This window comes from Cebus imitator, unplaced genomic scaffold, assembly GCF_001604975.1.
Source record: "Cebus imitator isolate Cc_AM_T3 unplaced genomic scaffold, Cebus_imitator-1.0 Scaffold110, whole genome shotgun sequence".
In the NCBI taxonomy this organism is placed as follows: domain Eukaryota; kingdom Metazoa; phylum Chordata; class Mammalia; order Primates; family Cebidae; genus Cebus; species Cebus imitator.
The window spans coordinates 2,068,525-2,091,424 of record NW_016107425.1 but is presented as its reverse complement, the minus strand read 5'-3'; the positions used below and the strand labels follow the sequence as shown (position 1 = coordinate 2,091,424).

Here is a 22,900-nt window from a genome sequence, read left to right as displayed (position 1 = left end):
TTCTTTCTCGAAATCATAATTTTACTGTCTCAAAGAAACTGTATAACTTATTTACAAAGTTTTTTTCCCAAGATACAAAGCAATAAGTTAACATTCTCAATATAAAACTAAACTTTGACATAGAGAACACAAAACACAGTTGATTTCAATTGATCACATTTTCCAAATTTCACAAGTAAAATGTCAAGATTCTCATTTCACAAAGCATGGGGTTTTACAGCCACACACAACAGAACGCAAAAAGGCTAAGCTTGTGCAACATGTTTACAGAACAATAATAATAACAATAATAACAATAATATGTACAGTGATTAGATCCTGCACTGGAGACTGTGCATTCAGGGTGGTGACTGGCTTTATTCTGTGGTCGAGCCTCTAGGGATTGTTGTAAAGCTGCTTTTGCTGTATTTTAAAGCCCACTGGAATTAGGGTACTTGTTCTCGCCTGCCTGTTTTTCCTCTACTCCCCATTCGTTCTTGCTCCTTCCTTCTATTCAAGGAGGAAATCAGTATTTTCCTTCTTGTCCAGGCAAAGCAACCAAGAGTTCCTCCCAAGAGGAGAAAATCATGTTGGCTTCATTTGTCTTTCTTTTCTTTTAAAAGTTATTTATTAAATAATGTGGGACATGTAAAAAATGCAAATCATCCGGCTCCAAACTCTCCATACCAGAGAATTACAAAAGTTACTGTATAAATTAAAAATCACCGCGTCCTCCTTATTCATTTCTCCCCGTGCGTTTAAAGTAAACAGTGCGTTCCTTGCGCCTAGCAGAACCTCGAATTGCCAAACAGCCTCAGGCGAAGTCCATTTCTCAATAAACAAAACCCCCTCCCCTCCAGTGTCCCCAGATTCCCAAACCAGCTACACAGATGGTCAGGCAGAACGTCCCAGGATCCGGGGATGGTCAGCCGGGCAGTAGCCGGGCCGCTCAGACCTGGTGGCTTTTTGCAGAGACCGCCGAATGAGGACAGCGGACGGATGAGGACCTTAATTTTATCAGCGCACAGACAGCAAAAGGAGACAGGAGACTGACAGGACAAAACAGAGCTTTTGCTTTTTCTACATTTTGTGTTTGTTTTGTTTTTGTTTTCCTGATAGTCCCACAAAGCTGAAGGTCGGCAGGTCAGGTGGAGCGGGTTTGTCTTGCTCTTGGGCTTGTCTTAGGTGGCAGCGCCTTCCCTCCGAGGCCACTCTCTGCTGCTACTGCTTGGCCCAGGCCAGGGTTCAGGCTAGAGCGCGGGCGCCGGGAAGTTGCTGGGCCGGACCTCGCAGGGCTCCGAGGAGATGGAAGGTATCCTGCCTCCACTGTTCCTTCTTTTTCCCCTCTGGGTCCTTCTTTTCCGGACGGGGTGGATGGACCTGGAGGCGGGAGGGACCTGGGCTGGGGGAGACAAGAAGAAGGCGGGCGGGCAACCTCACATAAGTTGGGGTTGCTGCATAGCTTCTTGGTGAGCTGAAGGGTACCACGATGTGTAGCTGGGGATATAGGAGCCCGAGTTTCCGCCTGAGCCCTTCCCGGATGAAGAGTTAGGGTTCCAGCCGGGCGGCACGGGTGGGGAGCCAGCAGACAGGGCCCGGCCGTTGGCCAATGCACTACCCTCCAGAGCCGCTCCACCCTGCTTCATCAGCTTCTTGAACTTGGAGCGCTTGTTTTGGAACCAGATCTTGACCTGCAAGAGTGGACAACAACGTGACTCAGGCTGGGACCACTGAGCCTACCTAGGTCACAGAGGGGGGGAAAAAAGGACCGCTGGACAGCAGAGATAGGACCTCCCAACCTTGCGCCAGCTGGCAGCTCCCTGCCAGAGAAGCAGAGACATCCCTCCTTGCTCCCTTCCCCCATAGGAGCCAAAGGCTCGAAGGCCTCACAACCCCGCCGCCGCCAGCCCACAGGGGCAGCTCTCAGAGAGCCAGGGAGGAGTTGTGGTGAGGGGTGAACGGGGGATCCAGGCCTTAGCCTGCCAGGGACTCAGTCCGACCGTGGCTACCGTCTGCGGAAGACACAGCGCCTGCACAACACCGAGCCAGCAATTCCAATATCAACATCAATAAAAGAATCGAAAACCTAGGAAGGAGTGGAGGAAATTTATTTGCAACGCGACCCAACTTTTCTATGCGCCATCCTTTCTGCCCTGGAGTTGGAACGGACTAAGGAGGCCTCCAGGTTTGTGGAACTTTTCTTTGGATTCAAAACCATTCTTGCCCTAGGGTCTGTTTGCTTTCTCCAGCTCTGCTCCAAATCCCGGACCGGACTTCGAAAACCCACGCTCGCCACCAGAACGCTCAAGGGCTCCCCGTAGTCTTAGAGAAACCCAGGAAGGAAGATCCGGTTTCCCCTCTAAGGTCTGGGACTTGGAGGTGAGAGGGCGGAGGAAAGAATCTCCCCCACACCCAACCGGTGAGAAGGAGGAAGAGGAGGAGGGCAACAGAGGCTCGGACCCAGGCCCCTAGTGATTAGTCACACAATTTAAAGGCAAAGGAAGGATTAAGTCCCAAGTCTATTGTTCCCGTTGTTCAGGCACGTGTGACCTCAGAGTTCCCAAACAAAACGTCCAGGGAAATCCTTCCTGCGCCCTAATCAGATTGTCCTGGGACGGAGGGCCGGGCGGCAGGCAGCTCGGGATACCGAGAGCCGCAACAGAGCTAGGGCAGACGGAATGAGGGAGGAAGGAGACACACTGAGAGCTGGGGTGGACACAAACACACACACAGTGACACCCCAACCCTGAGGCCCAGAGAGCCAGAAATGAAGACCCGGGCGCAGGCCGGCCGCGGAAGGCCTGCGTGGCGGAGAGGAGCGGCAGCTGCGAGGTACCTGAGTCTGTGTGAGTCCCAAAGAGGCCGCGAGCTCCGCCCTCTCCGGCAGAGCTAGGTACTGAGTTTGCTGGAACCTCCGGTTCAAAGCCTGCAACTGCAAACTGGAATAAATCGTCCTGGGTTTGCGGATCTTTTTCCCCTTGCCATTAAAGCGCACTTCACCGCCTTCCACCACCGTGCTCTTCTCCGAGTCCGCCCCTGGAGGGACAGCAGAAGCAGGGGCCGTTGTTAATACGAGGGGCCGCCTTTAGTGCGGACAGCCGAGAGCGAGTGACTACCGAAGGGTGGCAGAGGCAGGACCAGGGAGAGAACGTTCAAGAAACTCTGAAAGCCAGTGAAGGGTCCCCCAAAATCCGAGGGCCTGTCCCTGGCCGCTGTAGGCGGGATAGAGCCGTTCCCAGGAGCGCAGCTCCTGCCTTTGCAGGGAAAGTTTGCTATTTTTGCAGGCGGTAGTTGAGGTTTAATTACCCTTAATTGCATACATTGTTTATAGCGCTACGCAATAAATAATTACCGACACTAATACGTGCACATGTGGGTTTCTGTTTTCCAGCGGGGCATTGTGTGCTCTGCACACCGAGCCGCCCAGAGGCCCAGTCAGTGCCAGGAGACGCTCTGGGATTTATCCTTTGCTGGATAGTTGCAAATTGGGTGGATTTTTTAAAAAATTTATTTGTTGTGACAAGGATGTATAGATTGATATTCGAAACCTCTACTGCTCCCGCGCCCTCCCCACCCCCACCTCACTTCTCTCTCCTCTCTTCTCTTTCTCTCTCTCTCTCCCTCTCTTCTCCCCCGCTCTTTCTTTCCCTCTCTCCCTTGTACCTCCTCCTCTCCCTCTCCCTGGCAAGCGCACGTACCTGGGTCCTCCAGGCGGCTCTGGGCGAGGCTGGCGCTGCCGGGGTAGGACTGCACCGAACTGATGTAGGGGCTGGATGCGTGGCTGCTGACCGAGTTGACGTAGGGGTAGCCCAGCGGTCGGGAGAAGGACGAGGCTGAGCTGTAGGCGCCGTCGGGCTGCGAATGGCCCGCCGAGTGTAAACAGTGCATGGAGTAGTGCCCGTGGGACATGGGAGAAGGAGACATTTGCTGGTTGGGCGGCCCAAACTCCATAAACACCGCCTTGCCCGACACGGGGCTGTTGAGACTTTCTGGCATGGTGGTCATGGTCATCTCTTCTCGCGGGGTCTGGGTGTGGGACTTTCTCTCCTCTGCTTCCCTTTTGGGGGTCTCTATGTTTCTCAGGACAGGAAGGAACCCAATTTAAGCGGAACAGGGGTTTTCACTTTCCATTCATAAGAAAATGGAGTTTGTCTCTTTGAAAAGTCTAAGCATGATGCTGCTGAGCTCCCCAAACTCGGTTCAAAGCTTTGACTCAGCCAAGGTCATAAATATTCATGAGCTCGCGGAGCTGATTGGTCCGCTGTCTTGCATAATCACTGGGGATTGGTCCGAGGCGCTCGGGCTCCGCTGGACTAGAGCGGGCGAGGCGGCCCGGCCTCGGGAGAGACGCATCCACACTTCCCGGCCCGGGCTCCTCTGCAACAGAGCGCGCCGGGCAGGAAGCACAATGGGCTGCGGCGTCTGCGCCGGGACCGCTGCGGCCCGCTGCAGCACGCGGCCCGTCGGCCTCCCGCCTCCCTCGCGCGCTTTCCTCCCCGGGAACCAACCAGCGGCTCGTCCCCGCCGCCCACCTGCCACTGTCCCCACCCTTCAGCAGTCCCTAACGCCGGACACCCGGGGCCGCTTCTCGTCGCTGCCACTCAGTCCGGCGCAGAGCTAGGGCGGCTCGGGAGGAGCCTGACCTCGGCCTGGGGAGCGCGGAGTCGCACACTGGGGGGCGCCCGAGGCGGCCAACAGAGAGGTCCTCCCAAGAGCCGTGTGCCTAGCGCAGCGCGCATCCGTTCGCGCCTCCCAGGCCTGGGTACACTTTGCCACATCCCTGGATTCGGGGCTTAGGGGCCCTCCCTGCGAACTCACTCACTCGGCCGCTGCGCCGCCGCCGCCGTCGTTCTCTGGGGCCCGCTCGCATTGCTCCAGGCCCAGCTGGCCACTCCAGCTCGAGGCTGCACTGGTCTGATTAAAGCAGTGCGAGTGGAGAGCCGGGAACCCGCGCTTCTCCTCCCAGGAAAGGCGGCTGCACCGCCCCCTCCCCCAGCACACACATCCTCTTTCCCTCCCAGCCTTCCTCCGCCTCCCCCTCCCTTCTCCACTCCCCCTGCGCGGAGCTCCCCGCGCTCACTCGCGCAGAGAGCGCGGCTCAGCGTGGAGCCCAGGGGGCCCACGGGGCCCAGGGGCTCAGATCTGCTTGAGCCCCGGACGCCAGGTGGTCATTTTCCGGCCTCCTGAGGTCTAGCGAGACTCCCAGAGTTTAAGCGTCCCTGGGGGACACCGAAACCCGCAGCAAACCCAGGCCTGTGGTAGGCTCTGGTGTCTATGTGCAGAGGTCTCTTGTTGCCATCCAGGATATTCCTCACCTCCAGTGGCCAAAGCGCGCGCCACCTGGCCTGGAGGGCATGGCTGGTGGAGGCAAGAGCTGCCGCGGCTCCCTTTGTCTTCTGGGGTGCCAGGTACAAAAAAGTGCACAAGAGCCCCCACTCATCGCCACTACTACCAATTCAGCCACCCCCTCGCGGTGTGGTGCACACTACCCTGGCTGCAAGTACATGTTGGGTCCCCATCCTGCCAGCCCCACGGTGAATCCCAAATTACTTTGTTAGGTAATTAGAAAGTGTTGATAATTATTTCTTTCATAATTTAGCGGTGTGACGGGAACGGGGAAATGATCTTGTGAAAGTTCACACGTGCAGATGTATTAGTTACTGATTCATTTGATTAAATGGTAGTCTCAAGTGCTCAGATCCGCAGCTGAAGGCGCCCCATTAGCATAACACTGATGTTTAATTTTCATACGCATAATTAGCCATATATTTAACACTAATAGCAACATGCAGCCTTTCAGCGTTAAACAGCCAGGGATTTGATCTGGCCTGAGCTGAACCTTCATCGCTGCACCTTCCCCTGTCTGGAGTGTGCAATGATCACAGGACAAACCTCTGTAATCAAGCACATTTTGGCAGAGGGAACACCAATAAAAATGAACATTCAAAACAAATTACATCGGTGCTGTCGTTACAGATATTAGTAGAGGGGGTTTCTCTTTTTTTTAACTTCTGTAGCAGCAGCTGCTACCCGCAGAATTCCCCTCCTTTGGTTTAAGGGCACAATGCTGGGGACAGAAATATTTCAGACAGCGTGGTTGGAACAAAAAGAAAAACAAAAGAAAAAAAAAAAAAACCCAATACGCCAAACCAATAACGGGTTTGCCAACGTTTAAAAGATTTTTTTTTTTCTTAATCACCGAACCACACGGTGAGGCTTTGTAGCAACAGCCAGCTAATGATTCCGCCACCAGACAACTCCCGGAGCCGCTCGGCTCGTCCTGATTTCTGTGTCGCACTGTGGTTTTAATTGCTCCTTCCTACTGCCTGTTTTGGGGTGTGGAGTGCCATGCCGTGTGCCCGCACAGTCGCTCAGATACTGCCCGGGCCCTGGGTCTCTCGCGTGTGCCCTGAGGGCCTTGCCCACGTAAGTGATCGCCGCGGCGGGCGCGGGGTCGGGATTGGGACTGGGGAAAGAGGAATTGGTAATTCCCGGAGCTCAGGGCAAGGCTTGAGGAAACCCGACGGCCGGGCCGCCTAGGGACAGTGTATTCCAGAGACTTGCAAGGTGGGGGAAGGGGAGAGACTGCCGCACAACGCGAGTCTCCTGGGTACTCGGTGTCCACAGCTGGAGAGGGATCAAAGATTTTTGCTGCGGCGCAGGGGACCTGGCTGCCTTCTTGGAACAAAAGTCCGGCGTATGCTCCTTGGGATACTGTTTCAGAGCCTTGTTTAATTTAGAAGCGGATTGTGTGTGAGCAAGAGATGGCTACACTCTGGAATTATTTCTTAGCCCACCAGAAGCAGGTCTGGGGAGGAGCACTGAGCGGGGGGCTGTCTAATGCCGAGCCACTGGCGGTAAATAGCTTCTCAATGTGGGATCTTAGCTCCACTCTTGGAGTGGATCCCTCCCACCCCCTACTGCTAAGGTGACACACTGGTTCGCTTAAATTGTTGCCTACCCTCACTCTGAGAGAAAACAAAACCCTCCCATTTGTCCTGAGGGTCCAGGATTCCCAATGGAACCTGTTGGAGTCACCTCAGGACCACGAGGTCCTGATGGTGTTAGTCGCAGCCACACTTGGCTGGAATCCCACTGGCTCTGGGTGAGTTTTTGAGCCAGTTCAGCTGGCAGAGAGAGAGAGGCATGGACGAGGCATTTTTAAATCTAGTTCCTAATCTCAACTTCAAAGCATGTTAAATGGAGTTCTTTATAATTCAAGTTTGATTTCTAGGGAGCTGCTGAGTATTGGCAGTATACACACACGTTAGGTTAGTCCCTTTAATACGTGGAATTATAAACTTGTCCCATAAATACCTCCATCTCAAAATAATTGCTGCACAAGCAGTGTGTTACCCCAGTGGTTGGTAAAATCCCGTGGTCCTAATGAAACTATCCTTGGGGAACCTCCGAGTAAACTGATTTGCAGATAGGACACAATGCTAATGGCTGCAGTCCGATTGCATTAAGAGAAGACGGAAGTCATTCTCCAGCAAACATCTCCCAACGCCAGCTAAGCCCTCTTGCTCTTTAGGGAATCCACATATTTGGGGGGGCAGTAACATCAGTCTGTGGGCCTCTGCTTGGCCAACTTCCGAGCAGACAAAAAGTTTTTCTATGGACCTTGTACATCGTCAGCCCCTCCCTGATCTTTTCTAGTTCTCAGACTCACTAGAATCAGAAACACCTCTATCCAAAAATCTACAACCCTGGACACAAAGAAGCCTAGCTGGAGGGGTTGGGGGATTACGGAGAGAGAACCCTGTGTTAGGTAAACGCTGGAACTCATCACTTTTCCGAGCCAGCTGGTCCTCAGTTTCCCCTTTTTTGAGTGTCATAAAGATGAACTGGCTCTTAGTCCTGGCCGAGGACAACTGTCCTGGCAACTATGGGTGCCATTTCCTTGAGCTTCCGAAAGCCCAAGCTATTTTTAAAGGATGTCAACTTTACAAAACCCGCTTCAGTAGAAACAAGAGTTAGCACAACCATTAACCGCTTGAACATCCTCACTTTTAGGACTTGTTCCTAAAGGCATAACCGGAGGCAGACGGCTTCCTTCGCTTACTGCCAGAGGCCCAGCTCCTCCCTACCCTTGAGCTCAGGTGCGAACAGGTACCAGAGAGCAAGCGCAACGGAAAGGAGGATGATCCGGGCAGAAATGGCCCTTGGCAGGCAGTATGGGCCCTTGGATTCCTGCTCCTGAAGCGAGTTGGAGCTGCCAGCCGAACTGGAGTTCAACTCTCAAGCTTCAGTCCCGGCCAAGCAGGCCCTTGCTCTCAAACGCGCCCGTATCTCCTCTATCTGGAACCCTCAACGTTTCCAGAACAGTTGACCTTTGCGGCTCCTGCAGCGTGCGAGCCCAGGTCCCGATCCAAAGAGGGCCAGTTTTGGGAGGGGTCAATTTAGAGACTAGACCGCCCACTAACCCGTCATTGTTCACACCTGGGCGAGTGGGACCCAAGCTCGAATTCCTACTGTGGCAAACGGTCTAGCGAGCTTGAGTGCGTGTGAGTGGCGGGTGGGGGCAGGGCCTCAAACTTCACCTCTGGGATAGCCTTGGAAAGCTTGATGTGGGCGGGGGAGGAAGAGCCGCAGGAGTCCAGCAAAGTCGCATTTCTGAAATGATAGAACCCTGCAGAATGGCCAGGCTCAGAGTCCACTGGCAAGGATATGTTTGTCATCCATGCCTCTGTTCGCAGGCCAATCTTTTCATCGCAAAGCCGCGACGGAGGGGAAAGATGCCGAAGGGCTGGGGTTGGGTACTGGCTTCTGCGAGCATCCTGGGGGCCCGCCAATGTGGGATATGTAACAAGGGAAAACGAATTAAAAAAAAATCCATCAACAGGTTCGGGTTTCTGGGCAGACATGCAAAGTTCAGACACAAAGATCATTGTAACTGTCAGAAAGGTAAGGCGCTCAGACACAATGGATTTAAAAGGTTTTTTACTCTGGCAGTCAGGACAAGGGAAAGAGAAAACCGTGCTTCTCTTGGAATCTCTCATCTCCCAAAGGAGGGGATTTCCTCCAGTCCGCTCCAGATGCGTTGGCCGCGCTAGGAAACAGAGCCCAGGGAGAGGATTTGTTTTTCCAAAGCCGCGCGGCCCCGGCAAGGCTTCAGATCCGAGTTCCCAGTTGCCCTCCAGATCCCCCGCGTTTTTCCAAGATCCTATTAGGTGCCTCGTAGGTTACCGCGCCACCGGTCATTCCCCCGTTTCTTCTAAAAGTTCTCCGGCCGGATTTCAGCAATTTATTTAAAAAGGCACCCGGTCATCGAGACCTTCGGGTGGCTCCTCAGGCCTCATAGGGCAGTTTGGTCAGGATCTGCGCGCCCCCCGACGTGATGAGAACCGTGTGCTCGAACTGGGCGGACCTGAAACACAGCACCAGAGCCGTCAGGACGCGCACGCAAGCGCCGGCCGGGCCACAAGAGCGCCGTCGGACCAATCTTCCCTTCCTATATACAATTTAAAAGCAAGAGGGCAAAAAGCAAACACCTTTGATTGTCTAGGGAGACCGCAGTCCATGCATCCTCCAGGACTTTAAATTCAGGGGATCCCTCCGTGATGATTGGCTCTGTAAGAGGAAAAATATTTACTGCAGTGTGACCTCATCAGATTCTTGTTAAACACTGTTTTGGGCTAATTATTAAAAAAGAGAAGTTTCTCCTCCCTCCCCTCAAGTGCTTCCCCCACAGGCTCCTGTTGTCATCTTGCAAGGGTTGATAATTGATGTTGCTAACATAGTATACCACAAACTAAACAGTAGGAAGAGGAAACACTACAGCATTTAAAAATGTATGAAGTTGCCTAGTTTGTAATTTTTTAGAGAAAGAAGGGCATTTTAATCAAGGCTTAATTAGGACCCGGTGGATAATAACCACCCAAACACCAGTCCCTCTTATAAACACGTCAATTTTAAAAAATATTTAAAATTTAAAAACATGCTCAAAATGTTCATTAATTAGCAAATAACACTTTTCTTATTTCACTCTAATTGCTTCTCCATTAAGTCTCACAGTCAGAAATATGATTCCTTTACGACCCTAGGTAACTGGAATTTGGTGGTGATACCAATCACAGGATCAGCCAGGAAAGGGCCAAGAGACAGCATATGCCACTTGCTGACAGGGAGTAAGGGACATAATCGCGTCTAGTTACTGGGTGTTAATGAAAAAAACAAAATAAAACAAAAAACTAAACATCACATTATGCTGGTAACAGAATTAGAGGTTGGATGGCTGCCTTCTCCTAAATGTGTCAGTAAGTATCTGATTTAGGAAGATGGGGCTTGAGGATCTTATTTAACCAGATTTCCAGTGCATCCGAATTATTTCATTACACTGATTGGCTTTATTAGTCCTTCACGGGAGTGCCCGGCCTGGGCCAGCGGCAGCAGCTTCCATCAGGAGCTATGCACTCCACTTGGAAGAGAAGCTCAAAGCATTTACCTATAGTGAATGCCATGCCCTCCTCCATGGGTAGGTCGTTGTCATTCGCTGCAAAACAAAAAACATGGGGGGTGAAAATAGGAAATGGGCAGGACAGACAAAAACAGATTATGGGGGTCAGGCCCCTTTTAAAAACTTGGTCATTTTATTTCTCTTCTTTTAGAGAAGGAAGGGTGGAAATTTCTGGAGTCCTGGATAGTGACCCAGGAGTTAAACACGGGGCTACTGGGCCTGAGTCTTTGCATTATCTGTGCTCGGGGTCAAGACTTCCCCGAAGAGTTTTCCAAGGCCTGGCAGGGGCAGCCTGGGTGTTTCAGACACATCAGGCTTCCTCACCCCTCTCATTGTCCCCCAGGCTACCCACTACTAGGTCTGCTGGCCTCACTGGGTCCTGGGCCTTGCCCACGACTCCCTCAAAGAGGAAGAAGTCCTGGGGAAGGATGCAAAGGGAGGGCAGCCTCCTTTGGTGCAGGCTGAGCAGAGGCCTGACTTCAAATAGTTTCACTCTAGGCATTGGCACCAAGTAGGGCCCAGGGCTGACAAGACCTGTCTGCACTCTCACCTGAACCTCTTCTGAGCTGCCTAGGTGGGGGGCTCTTTGGTCCAAATAGGGTTCAGACCTGCTAGGTGTCCAGCAATCCTCCAGGAGATGGGTCCCAAACAGTAGTCCTTCTATGGACCAATCAAGTCCATAGGGGCACAAGTCAAGGCCCCAGGACTAACTTTCCTTTGGTCCCTGTCCAGGTGTGGACCCGCCTTGAGGGTGCTCCACTGAGCTGTCTCCTACCTCAACCCAAATCCTCCCACCCCTGTGGGCCCACCCCTGTCTTCTCACTCTAGGGTGCACACCCAGGCAGTGAAAAACAGGAGATTCTGGGGAAGGAAGACAAGAGTGGGCATAATTTAGAAATCACTAAAGAGTACATGCTGCTAAATACATCAGCTGTCAATGCTGTGTAGGATGTAATGAAGTTTAACCACAACAGTCAGCAGCTAGAAAAGGGGGTAGAGAAAGAAAAACAGAAAACAGTCATATGTGCATGTTGCTGGGACATTGATGCGGTGACATTTTGTTTTCAGTAACTTTTTCTAGACAAATATCCCTTGTGCCTTCCAGCCATGCACCCTTCAGAAGACAGAAACCAAAATAAACCTTATTTTGGGATTGAAACTGCTGGGCTCTAATCCAGTAACATAGCAATGTGCTGGTTAAAATTAAGCAGACTCCCCCGTACCCCGCACACAAACACACACACACACAAACACAAGGATGATAATGCAGTTTCAAAGAGGAAGAGCTTTGGGGCAAAGCTGCCACATCCAGATCTCTGTCAAGAAACAGCTTCCAAATGAACTTTCTTACCATGATGCCAAATTTCTGGATGTCCATGAAAGTAAGATCCTATTCCATGTCCCACAAAATATGGACAGACTTGCAAACCATTCTGATGAGTTATGCAACTTTAAAAGTGACCCAAAAATATTTAATTAAATTAGATGAGTTTTTAAGGCATACTAAGATAAAACAGTCACTTAAAAATATTCTCTGAAAAAGTCAGTTATATTTAGAGTCAGATAACAACATTCATGTGTTTTCATTATTCTGTAATAATTTTAATTTTTGCTGTTGCCTGCAACCACTCCCTTTGGATATATGAAGAAAGAAGGTACATATCTATGACACACAGTTGTTTGAGTCATTTACCTTTGTACAGCATTTAAACAAAGCCACTTTTAGATAACAAGTGAGTGTGTACACACACATAGTAATTGCTATACATAACCAGGATATATGTGCATATAATGCAGGTCATAAAAACCTGCCTGGTTTTTTTGAGGTTTCACCAAAAAAACTATAAATTACTCCTGATTGGGGAACCAAAAATAGAAAAAAATTACAATATAGAAATAAGACTTTCTATTTTTATGGTTCCCTTTTCCTGCTCTATTTCAAAGTGTTACACATTTTACCAGCAGGCACACTCACATGAAAAGCTGAATCTACTTTGTCAATATTCTTGAAACACTCCAAAACTGTGAGATCATTTGAGAGTTCCACTCAAGGCCTGCACCACTAAGAAAATTCATAAAGAATGCTTTTTAATCACTAGGATGCTTAAGATAAGCTAGTATTGTGATTCCCAATTCTTAATGCTTCATTAGTTACTTCTACACGCAAATGTTTTGGTTCCAACTGAAACCGAGCACGTAGAATCTAACTCTCAAATCTTCGTCCACAAGACTGAAAAGCAGTTCTTGAAATCAGCTGAACGTGTTTATTTTGGGGAGCATCAAACAAGAACATATATACTATTAAGAATTTATATTTTCATGTGGACAAAGGGCACAATGCCCCCAACCCTAACAATAGATTGGGATTTACAGGACTATTTCAATTATTAACAGGATGAAGTTTCTAGATCTCAAATTAGAATATCCAACAGACTCTAAGTTTAGTTTAACACGAACCCAAAGGCTTTTAGCCAGCATATTTATGGGCACTCGTGTCTACAAGTTTTTCTAAATAATTTTAACCATCCCCAGACTTGTAAGATAGCTTCACTTAGACCATGATGTCACTCTAACCAGCAAATGGGCAGCTTCTCATTCAGATTTAATTTTGATGTAACTGATAGTGCAGAAATAGGTAAGCTATACATATGCTGAGGACAGGAATGGTAAGTCAAGGTTTTTATCTCTTATGTTGTACTTTATGGCTATTTCTGTGGGTCTTTGGTGGGCAGGTATTTCTATTTGGTGTTTCCCAAGGTGATTTTATTTGTGCCATACAGTTTCTGAATAAAAACTGAGGATGAAGAGTGAACAGAGGGTGGAAAAAGATGATTAAACAGGACCTAATATTCTAGTTTTTTTTTTTTTAACAAGAACAGTTTCTACCTAAACCTATAAATTATGTCAGTTCAATCCCAACAGACCTCAATGATTCTAAGAACATGCAATATAAACTATTCTATATTTTCTCCTAAAAAAAAAAAATCTAGTTTTATTTATTTATTTATTTAAGTATCCGGCTGATTGGCAGGCATCACGGCTACATCTTAAATGTGTGTTACAATGGCAATCTTCATTTTAATTTCTGATGAGAGGAGAGGAAGAAAGCCCACTCTGAAAAAACACTTAGGGTCCCTCCCCCCATCATACCTCTCGTTCCTCTGCATAAAAGAAGCTGTGCTATTACTAGGTGGCTAAAGATATCTGAGAGCATTCTCCTACAACCATTTACTCCCTGGGTCCTGCTGGAACTTCTGGCTCCAGGAATATCATAGAATCTAAGTGTCATGGATGTAAAGGTTAGAGGATTTCACAGCCAGGTGGAAAGAGGAAAAGAATAGGACATATCTCCCCCGTTCCCTGGTTGAGCACATCGCAATGCTTGACTCCCAGGAGCTGAGTATACACTCCTGTTTGCTTTTCAGAGTATTTTCCTTTTGGATTGGTAGATAGTTTTTAGCACTTCTTTACTGGGACTAGATAGAATCTTATAAATATTCCTAATTACTACTTAAAAGCATTCCCTTTCTATTATTTTAGAATAAATAGGGAGCACAAGATTATTTACCTGATTGTAGGGTTTAAATCCGAATTCACAGAGGCAATCCAATGACCAGTAGCAACCAATTTCATTCCTCTAACATGAAAGAGAGTACTGGTAACCCTAACTGTGGCATGGGAAGCTGGAGTCTCTCTGCACCTCTTGACTGGCATGCTGGGGAAAATGGTAACAGCAGGGCAGGCAGAAGTGTCCAAGTGCTCCCGAACACCAGCCACCACAGGCCGTGACCCTTTTCTGTGCACAGGGATTTCTTGCCCTGGACATCTCAACGATAAAATCTGCCTACGCTCTGCTAAAACCTACTGAAAAGAACTCTCCTGGTACTAGCTCCTCTGATTTTCTCTAACTAAAAATCCTTTAAGACAGTATGCATACTAACCCATGAGCCCAAACACACTTACGATTTGAAGCCCTTTATATAAAATATTTGGAGAGGGAGAGGAGGATGCATAAAGGTTGTTTATGAACTTACTTTCCGATTATACTCTCTCACTACAATTCACATTGCAGTTACAGTTTATAGATGAAAAAGATATCTATTTTAAGGAATTTCATCTTGTAACCATTTTCTTAGTTTAATTTCTTTCAATGAGGCAGTTACACTCAATTTAAATGTCATCTAGGTAAATTAAATTTCTTAATACATTTCAACTACTTTTTGACTAAAAATACATTCCCCAAGAGGGCAGAGGAGTACTATATTTAAGTACAGGCTCTTATAAAGAAATAAAACTGCACACGAAAATATAGATTTACTGCCAATTTTACATGAATCCTATAAACAGCACTGATCTCCAATGGTCACAACTCTAATAAAGGATCTCAAATGGTACGTTATTTTATAAGTTATAAAATTTTACTTTACTCTTTCTAGATAATTATTTGAAGCAGTAGTCTTTGAATGAAGGAATGCACAAATCCAGGGAGTCCTTCTAATGACAAGGAGTGTTTAAGTACAATTAGTAATATTTTTGAAAGCCAACAACTGTTTTCCAAAAAAGTGGTACTTTTTCTTGTTTCAAACCAGATCACAAATTACTGTATTTTTCTTACAATAGTGCTGAACTTTTATTTGAGGTTTTCTGTTTCTGAAAAGCAGACATGATGGATTGAAATAAAAGATAATTTATTGCAATGCTTACTTTCATGTGCAGAGAGAAGCAGTGTAATTGTAATTTACAGTAGCTGTCAAGAAAAATCCATCACAGATGACATTAAAATGACTTATTTTGCCTAAGCCACTTATTGTTTAAATGTGTGTAATCTAATAGAAAGAGATTATTTTTTAAAAATCTGCTTTATATTGTTCCAAATTAATATAAAACACATACTTATGAATTAAACATTAAAAACCACTTATTGATACTTTCATCATGACATTTACAAGTTTAAATTATTTTTAATTGAACTGTCACATATTTATGACGCATGAATCTACACATCCACAATATATTCATATGTACAGATCGTATAATCTAGAGATAATTATAAAAATACAGATTTAGAAATATTTTAAAGCAAATGGAGGTACAGTGAGTCTAATAACACTATGACCTAAAGATCACTAGGCATTCCTCACAAAGCAAAAGGGCCAAGAGAACTCTTTCCATTAAATCATTTTAGCTGATACTTCTTCAGAGACATGATCTTCTTTAGGTTTCAGAGGAGAATTCCAAAATTTCCTGTAGAGATCTCAAGGTTTTTGAAAACATAATACTAATACAATTCCCCTTGTTCTTTTCATAGTGTATCAATAGAGAGAGGCTATGCAAAAGATGGTGAATATCTTAAAATAAACAAGACCGAGTTGAAAGATGTTTGTAAACCTTTGGTCTGTAATGATTTCAAGTACTTTTGGCTTAAAGGTAAATACAGTTTGTTTACTTATTCCCCTAAGATTTTGCCAGAATAAGAAAAGGCAAGATAATAGGTGTCCAGAAACACTGCTCTAACACATCAGAACAACCATTTGTTAGAATCGGGGCCAGTTTCCTTTCTAGTAGCAGACATAAACCGTCTAAATAATGAAATGTATTAGGGTACAAGTAAAAAGTTCATTGTCTGTTATTTTTCACATAGTTTTGTAAGTGCAGTTGTTGGGACTGATCTGATTTTCAAAAAAGCTTGTACATGCAAATTCATACTCTGTGAAAACTGACCTTTGTATCCAGATAGCTAAAATCCAATGTCACTTTCAATTCTATTCTCTTCTTCTTCTTCTTCTTTTTATGTAGCTAGAATTAATGTAGTGAATATGTAATGAAATGCATTATCCTGCATGGAGATTTATCAGATTTTCCAACTGAATGCTATGCTTTGCTAGTACTAGCTGGAGTTCACCTGCATGTTGGTGTGGCGTGTGGCTCTTTTTTGTAAAGAGTTAAGTCGTACACAAAAAAAGGGAACAAAGGTCAGCACCCAGCCGCCACTTGAATGTGAGATTTTTCTTTTTATTCCCCTTGATGTATACTAGGCTCTGTGTTATTAGTCTTAATGATGGAAAATTGTAGTGTTGATACAAATCTTTTTTTCAAAGTAGTAGGCGGGAGCTCCATTTGTTAGTAAGTTTTTTTTGTGACTAAAAGCCACGGACAGTACATTTATGTAGCAGTAAAAGGCCTAGATGCTCTTTCCATAGCAGAGCTAATTATTCCTACTGTGACCTTACTGATCTAGCCTGTTCCTAGTACATCTCATCTGCACGCCTGTTCCTCTGTGTAGATGGTGTCAGAGAATATGAAAAACCCTATAATGAAACCATTTTCATGATGGAGAAAGGCTACTGGAGTTGCACTTGCTACAAAGAGGCTCAATTATATGAGTAATTGTGATAATTTTCTACATTCATAGCCTTCAATGGGGAAAAAAGAATGAGAGCCACAAAGGAAAATTACTTTAACAAGAAAGTACAGAGAGTAAAAATGGAAGAAGAGACAAAAAGGGGAAAAAATAACCAGAAAAAAAGTTTAAAAAATAGATCTGGAGGGAGGAATAGCGAGACAGGGAGAACAACAGAAATGCTCAAAAGCCCATGTGCAGCTGTGTTGCACAATTAAATTGAATTTTTTTTTCTGCAGTTGATGAATGTGACTACTGCAAATGTGCCTCTGTAGTTAGCTATCATTTGTTGTTCCGTGACAGGAAAAGGATAATTACCTCTCAGAGAGAATCAAAGGCTGACATGCCCTTTAGACACAGCCATGAATGCAGAGCTCGATAGAATGCTTGAATAAGAATCTAGTGTTCTCTGCCCCCTTCTACTGAAGAATAAATTTTGTTAAAATGCAAGAGCACCACCAGTAAATTTGTTGAACCCTAGGTGTTCAAAAATATGAGGTGCATCTATCGACTCATCCCATTTGCAAAAATAAAACTGCATTTTGAATTCATTTCTATTATATTCATGGACAGTAAGATAGTGAGATATGCATTAAATTTCTTTTCCCAGTAGGGGTCTGATTCAACATTTCCTATGAAAGAACAGAGAGACACTATCTTTTTTCCCAGGCTAGTTAGCCTATAATTTAAAACTGTCAAAAACACAATTTTGTTCAAAGTCTCCAATAAAAGCTTCTCAGATATAACCCAAAGAGATTTTACTAAAGTTTGATTCAGACACTGTTACAATATTTTTAAAGCCATAAATACATTTAACTGATATTTTACTGGCTTTTTTCTTAAAGTATTTGAAGGCTTACGAAGAAAAAAGGCAGCATCTTTTCAAGGTGACTAAGCCTTCCATCCTTTAGACAAATGGGAAGTATTCAATGGTTCATATTAATGAGAACAGTACTTTAAAGAGTGCTGATGTGATCATCTTTAACAAAATGCGTTACTTTAAAATGAAAACAGATATTTGACATGTCTGCTTCAAAACAGTTATGGGGACAAAAAAAGACCTAAAAGTAGGTAACAGATTACAAAGAAAAGCCTTAAATTCAGAAAATACACATATACATAACACCCAAAAAGTAATGTCAAATACTCTAAAAAATAAACAATGATTTACAGGAAAAATGAACCAGGCAAAAAAAGAACAGAAGATCATCCTTTCAGGCTATTTGTTAATCTACCAATTGAAAGGTAAGGCTTGCTTGAACTGACACTTTTTTATCTTTGTATCAGAGAAATACATTTCACTTCCTTCCTTTATAAAATTTAGTTTTTCTCCTGTCTTATTAAAAATCCAAGGGTTGAGATGCTCATCCCCTTCTTAGGAACTCCCTTCCATATTTGGTGTGATTTTGAATAAAGGAACACTATAGACCAAAATGTCAAGCTATAACAAAAGCAGCCATGTAAATACTGCTTGCTCCTTCTGTAAGTTTCTTTGCTGACCCTGGTATAATTCACTTTTTTTTTTTCAACTCAGGGAACAATATTGCAGCCTGGCAGTTCACATACTGATATCAGACTGAAATGATGGTTCTGAATCATAAAACATGTCATCAACTTTGTACCAAGCCACCAATAACCTTTGTACCATTTGCCAACCCTCCCTTTACTTGTCAATGTAAGGCTTACCTGATTGTGTTTCCAATTACAGAGAATGGAGCCCCTGCTCTGCAAGCTGCAATTGCTTCATCTCTACACCTCCTGGCAACCTCCACTAACTTTTTCCCACATTCGTCCACATTGCCCACCAAAAATGTTTCAGAGGTGTCTCCATGGTAGCCATTGTAATAGACCTAAACATAAGCAGAAATTTAAAAATATGTCCTTGTTTAAAAATCTACTTTCCTAAAGTGCACAATGTATTCATTTATGTATATAGTAGACTCATCTGTTTTACCATTCCAGAATTATTTGTTTGCCTATCATAAAAAGAAGAAATAGATATACTGAAATCTTGTAGAAATTAAAAAGATGAGGCCATGCGATGATATTGCAAAATGTAAAAGCAAATACATAGCTAGTATGGTTATTTCAGCATTATGATGAGCAATATTACTGCAATATTTTGATTCCTCACTTTATTTCTGAGAAGACAAAATTACATAAGCAAAAATCAGTAGCCAAAGACCTTGATCTACAATTATCACAATAGGTTTGAAGAACCAAGAAGCATTTAACATAGTGAAAATTTCTTCAATGTCATGAAGACTTACTCGATCTTGTATTTACCAGTTCTACATTTGAAGTGATATTTAGTAACAAGAAGTAAGATAGACAAACAGGAGAATTTATTTCTAAGAACTGAAGTGGCTCCATACAGGAATGAAATGTGTTACGGAAAAATCCTATGTCTAGAACTGAAATCTTAATCAAATGTTCCAGATAGCAGAATGTTAACAGAAAACACGATATATGGATATTTAAAGAATTAGAATATAATAAAACAGACTTAAAAGCAAAATTACGGAAAATATAATTTTATCATTCTTCAGTGATTCAGAAGCCAAGCAGTATCATGAAAGATACCAGATTCATTATAAATCAATGATTACCAAGCACTACAGTAAATATAAAAGGCAGAGGAGATTGTTTGGATACTGACCCTTTGATATAGCATGGAATTTGCTACTTTGTATAAATTCGTCCTATCTAATTATTTTTCACATTTCTCTTGTTCATAAGGTATAATGTAGAAACTGTTATAAAAAATATATTTATCTGAGCTTTCGGTCTGTTGTGATACTGAATTAATATCTTAAATCTATATATTACTCTTCATTTTTAAAAAATGCTTCATACTCTGTAAAGGAAGCAAGAAAGGTCTTTATTAGATCTTCACTTTATAATTCAGGAAACTGAGGCATAGAAAAGTAACTTGTTTAAGGTTGGTGGCAGAATACAGCGGTAGATTCAGATTAATATGATGGATTATTGGCTTCTAATCTAGTGTTTTCTCTACTATATCAAATTATCTTAATTACCTTGCAACAGAATAGTGTTTTATATATTTACTCCCACTTACAGTCCTTTGCAATCCAGGAAAGTACAAGTTTTTATTTTATATACTTGGCAGTATTTCACTGTTTCATAAGTTTTACAATTTTGAAAAAGTTTGAATGTTAATAAAGAAACTATTAAAAGCCTTCAGGAAACTTAGAAAAAGAACAGAGTATTCCCTTTGGACACATTGGAAACAGTATTTCACTCAAAAATTCAAAATTTTATATTCTTGTATTTCATTCAAAGTACAAGAATATTATTTCAAAATACAAAACACTAGTTCATTCAAAATACAAAAATATAAAATTTGCTAATATAAGCGTAGTCCAGAAAATGTGTAAATGTGCTTTTTAAGTAGAAATGTACTATTTTACGCCGGGCGCGGTGGCTCACGCCTGTAATCCTAGCACTTTGGGAGGCCGAGGCGGGTGGATCACGAGGTCAAGAGATCGAGACCATCCTGGTCAACATGGTGAAACCCCGTCTCTACTAAAAATACAAAAAACATTAGCTGGGCATGGTGGCGTGTGCCTGTAATCCCAGCTACTCAGGAGGCTGAGGCAGGAGAATTGCCTGAACCCAGGAGGCGGAGGTTGCGGTGAGCCGAGATCGCGCCATTGCACTCCAGCCTGGGTAACAAGAGCGAAACTCCGTCTCCAAAAAAAAAAAAAAGAAATGTACTATTTTAAAAAATCTTTATTCACCTTTCCATATTACTTTTTGCTAGCTTTGAAAATGACTACTTGAGGCTGGGTGCAGTAGCTCACGCCTGCAATCCTAGTACTTTAGGAGGCTGAGATGAGAGGACTGCTTGAGACTAGGACTTTAAAACCAGCTTGGGAAACATAGTAAAACCCCATCTCTGCAAAACTAAAAAATTAGCCAGGTGTGGTAGCACATGCCTGTAGTTCTAGCTGCTTAGGAGGCTGAGGGAAGGATCATTTGAGCCCAGGAGTTCGAGGTTACAGTAAGCCATGATGGCACCACTGCACTCCATCCTGATTGACAGAGCAAAGCACTGTCTCTGACATAGAAAGAAAGGAAAGAAAGGAAAAAAAAAGGGAGGAAGGGAGGGAGGGAGGGAGGAAAGGAAGGAAGGGAGGGAGGGAGAGAGGGAGGGAGGGAGGGAGGGAGGGAGGGAGGGAGGAAGGAAGGAAGGAAGGAAGGAAGGAAGGAAGGAAGGAAGGAAGGAAGGAAGGAAGGGAGGGTCAAAATGACTACTTGAAGCTGGGTGCCATGGCTCATGCCTGTACTCCCAGCATTTTGGAAGGCTAAGAAGGGTAGATTACTTGAGGTCAGGAGTTCAAGACCAGCTTAGACAACATGGTAAAACCCCGCCTCTATTTAAAATACAAAAATTAGCTGGGTGTGGTGGCGAGTGCCTGTAGTCTCAGTTACACGGGAGGCTGAGACAGGAGAATTGCTTGAACCCTTAAGGCGGCGTTCCCAGTGAGCTGAGATTGTGCCACTGCACACCAGCCTGGGCAACAGAGCAAAACTCCGTCTCAAAAAAAAGAAAGACTACTTGAAAGATTCATTATTTACAGAAATACAATACTTTTGAAAGTCTGTCTTGTCTTATACCTTATTTATTTATTTTTCTGAGACAGAGTCTCGCTCTGTCATCCAGGCTGGAGCGCAGGGGCATGATTTCACCTCACTGCAACTGCAACCTCTGCCTCCCAGGTTCAAGCAATTCTCCCTGCTTCAGCCTCCTAAGTAGCTGGGATTACAGGCTGCAGCCACGACATCTTGCTAATTTTTATATTTTTAGTAGAGATGAAGTTTCGCCATGTTGGCTAGGCTGGTCTTGAACTCCTGACCTCAGGTGATACACCCGCCTTGGCCTCCCAAAGTGCTGGGATTAGGCGTGAGCCACAGTACCCGGCCCTGTACTTCATTTATTTAACAAATATTTATTGAGCAACTACTATGGACATTGCATTGTCTTTTTATTTATTTATTTATTTTTTGAGACGGAGTCTCGCTCTATAGCCCAGACTGGAGTGCAGTGGTACGATCTCGGCTCACTACAACCTCTGCTTCCTGGTTCAAGCGATTCTCCTGCCTTAGCCTCCCAAGTAACTGGGATTACAGGTGCGTACCACCACACCCAGGCTAATTTTTATATTTTTAGTAGAGATGGGGTTTCACTATATTGGCCAGGCTGGTCTTGAACTCCTGACCTCGTGATCCGCCCGCCTCGGCCTCCCAAAGTGCTGGGACTATAAGTGTGAGCCACCACACCTGGCGCATTGTCTTTTTTTTAAAGAAAAACATTTTTCAACTTTCAAGGGGGAAAGAAATCTTTTCTTATAATGTATACTTGATGTAAATAATTCTAAAATGCAATGAGTATTTTCTGATAGAAATATAGGATCTTATAATGGAGTCCTTCACTTAATAAAATATTTTATAAGAAATATAATTTGTTAAGATACTGTCCTATATGTTTCCTAGATTCCTTCACATTTCTAGACACTTGGAAGTATTTCACTTTGCTTTATAAGTTTTACAATTCTGAAATTATTTGAATGTTAAAAATAAAACTGTTTATTACGTATTCAGAAAACTTAGAAAAGGAATAGAGTAGTTTCTTTGGACACACTGGAAACAGTAGGGAAGAGTAGCTGACTTCATCCAAAATATTAAAGCGGTAACATTTCATTATAAGGTGACTAGATAATAGATGTAAAACCCTAAAATCAGGTTCAATCCAAAATAAAAGTGTATTATGAAAAGCACTTTATTTTAGGTATACTTCATAAAATACCTCCTTCCACATGATTCTGAGTTAGAAAGATACCAACGGGATGTTATGTGGAGCAAATGTTCAAGTATTCTAAGTAGGGCAAAATGGTACAGGAAATAGCAGCAGCAATAAAAAGAATCCTTGGCTATCTCCTCATATAAATTGATATGAAGAAAAAAGGTTGAGTTTACTTAAACAACTAAAAATTGGACTGAATCCCACCATTGGATTCCTTTTTTTTTTTTTTTTTTTT

General features: G+C 44.4%; 2 protein-coding genes across 7 annotated transcripts in view; both read right to left on the bottom strand.

The window, feature by feature from the left end:
- DLX1 (distal-less homeobox 1) lies at window positions 1–4,957 on the bottom strand. 2 transcript variants are annotated; one of them, XM_037741899.1, is made up of 4 exons: window positions 4,798–4,957; window positions 3,678–4,356; window positions 2,816–3,015; window positions 1–1,670 (listed from the first exon to the last, which is right to left on the bottom strand). In XM_037741899.1, exons 2-4 carry the CDS (start codon window positions 3,988–3,990, stop codon window positions 1,416–1,418), a joined length of 768 nt encoding a protein of 255 aa, XP_037597827.1. In that variant the 5' UTR covers window positions 3,991–4,356; window positions 4,798–4,957; the 3' UTR covers window positions 1–1,415. The 2 variants fall into 2 exon arrangements, with proteins under 2 accessions (XP_037597827.1, XP_017393710.1); XM_017538221.2 differs by having other exon boundaries at window positions 10–1,670; window positions 4,802–4,957.
- A 2,289-nt stretch (window positions 4,958–7,246) lies between these two features.
- The window catches only part of METAP1D (methionyl aminopeptidase type 1D, mitochondrial), a 91,442-nt gene continuing 75,788 nt past the window's right edge, over window positions 7,247–22,900 (bottom strand). For 3 of the 5 annotated variants that reach the window (XM_017538211.2, XM_037741897.1, XM_017538212.2), the window contains 5 exons: window positions 18,525–18,688; window positions 11,790–11,887; window positions 10,427–10,474; window positions 9,474–9,552; window positions 7,247–9,349 (listed from right to left, as the gene is read on the bottom strand). In XM_017538211.2, the coding sequence (XP_017393700.2) occupies window positions 9,271–9,349; window positions 9,474–9,552; window positions 10,427–10,474; window positions 11,790–11,887; window positions 18,525–18,688 (468 nt within the window). In that variant the 3' untranslated portion in view covers window positions 7,247–9,270. The remainder of the gene's footprint in view (window positions 9,350–9,473; window positions 9,553–10,426; window positions 10,475–11,789; window positions 11,888–18,524; window positions 18,689–22,900) is intronic. The other 2 variants (XM_017538216.2, XM_037741898.1) reach the window with 1 other exon arrangement.

Excerpts from the sequence above, each read along its gene's own strand:
- DLX1 (XM_037741899.1), bottom strand. The coding sequence starts at position 3,990 with ATGACCATGACCACCATGCCAGAAAGTCTCAACAGCCCCGTGTCGGGC. Across the intron at positions 3,016-3,677 it reads GAGCCGCCTGGAGGACCCAG|GGGCGGACTCGGAGAAGAGC; the intron begins GTACGTGCGCTT and ends CTGTCCCTCCAG. Across the intron at positions 1,671-2,815 it reads TGGGACTCACACAGACTCAG|GTCAAGATCTGGTTCCAAAA; the intron begins GTACCTCGCAGC and ends CCACTCTTGCAG.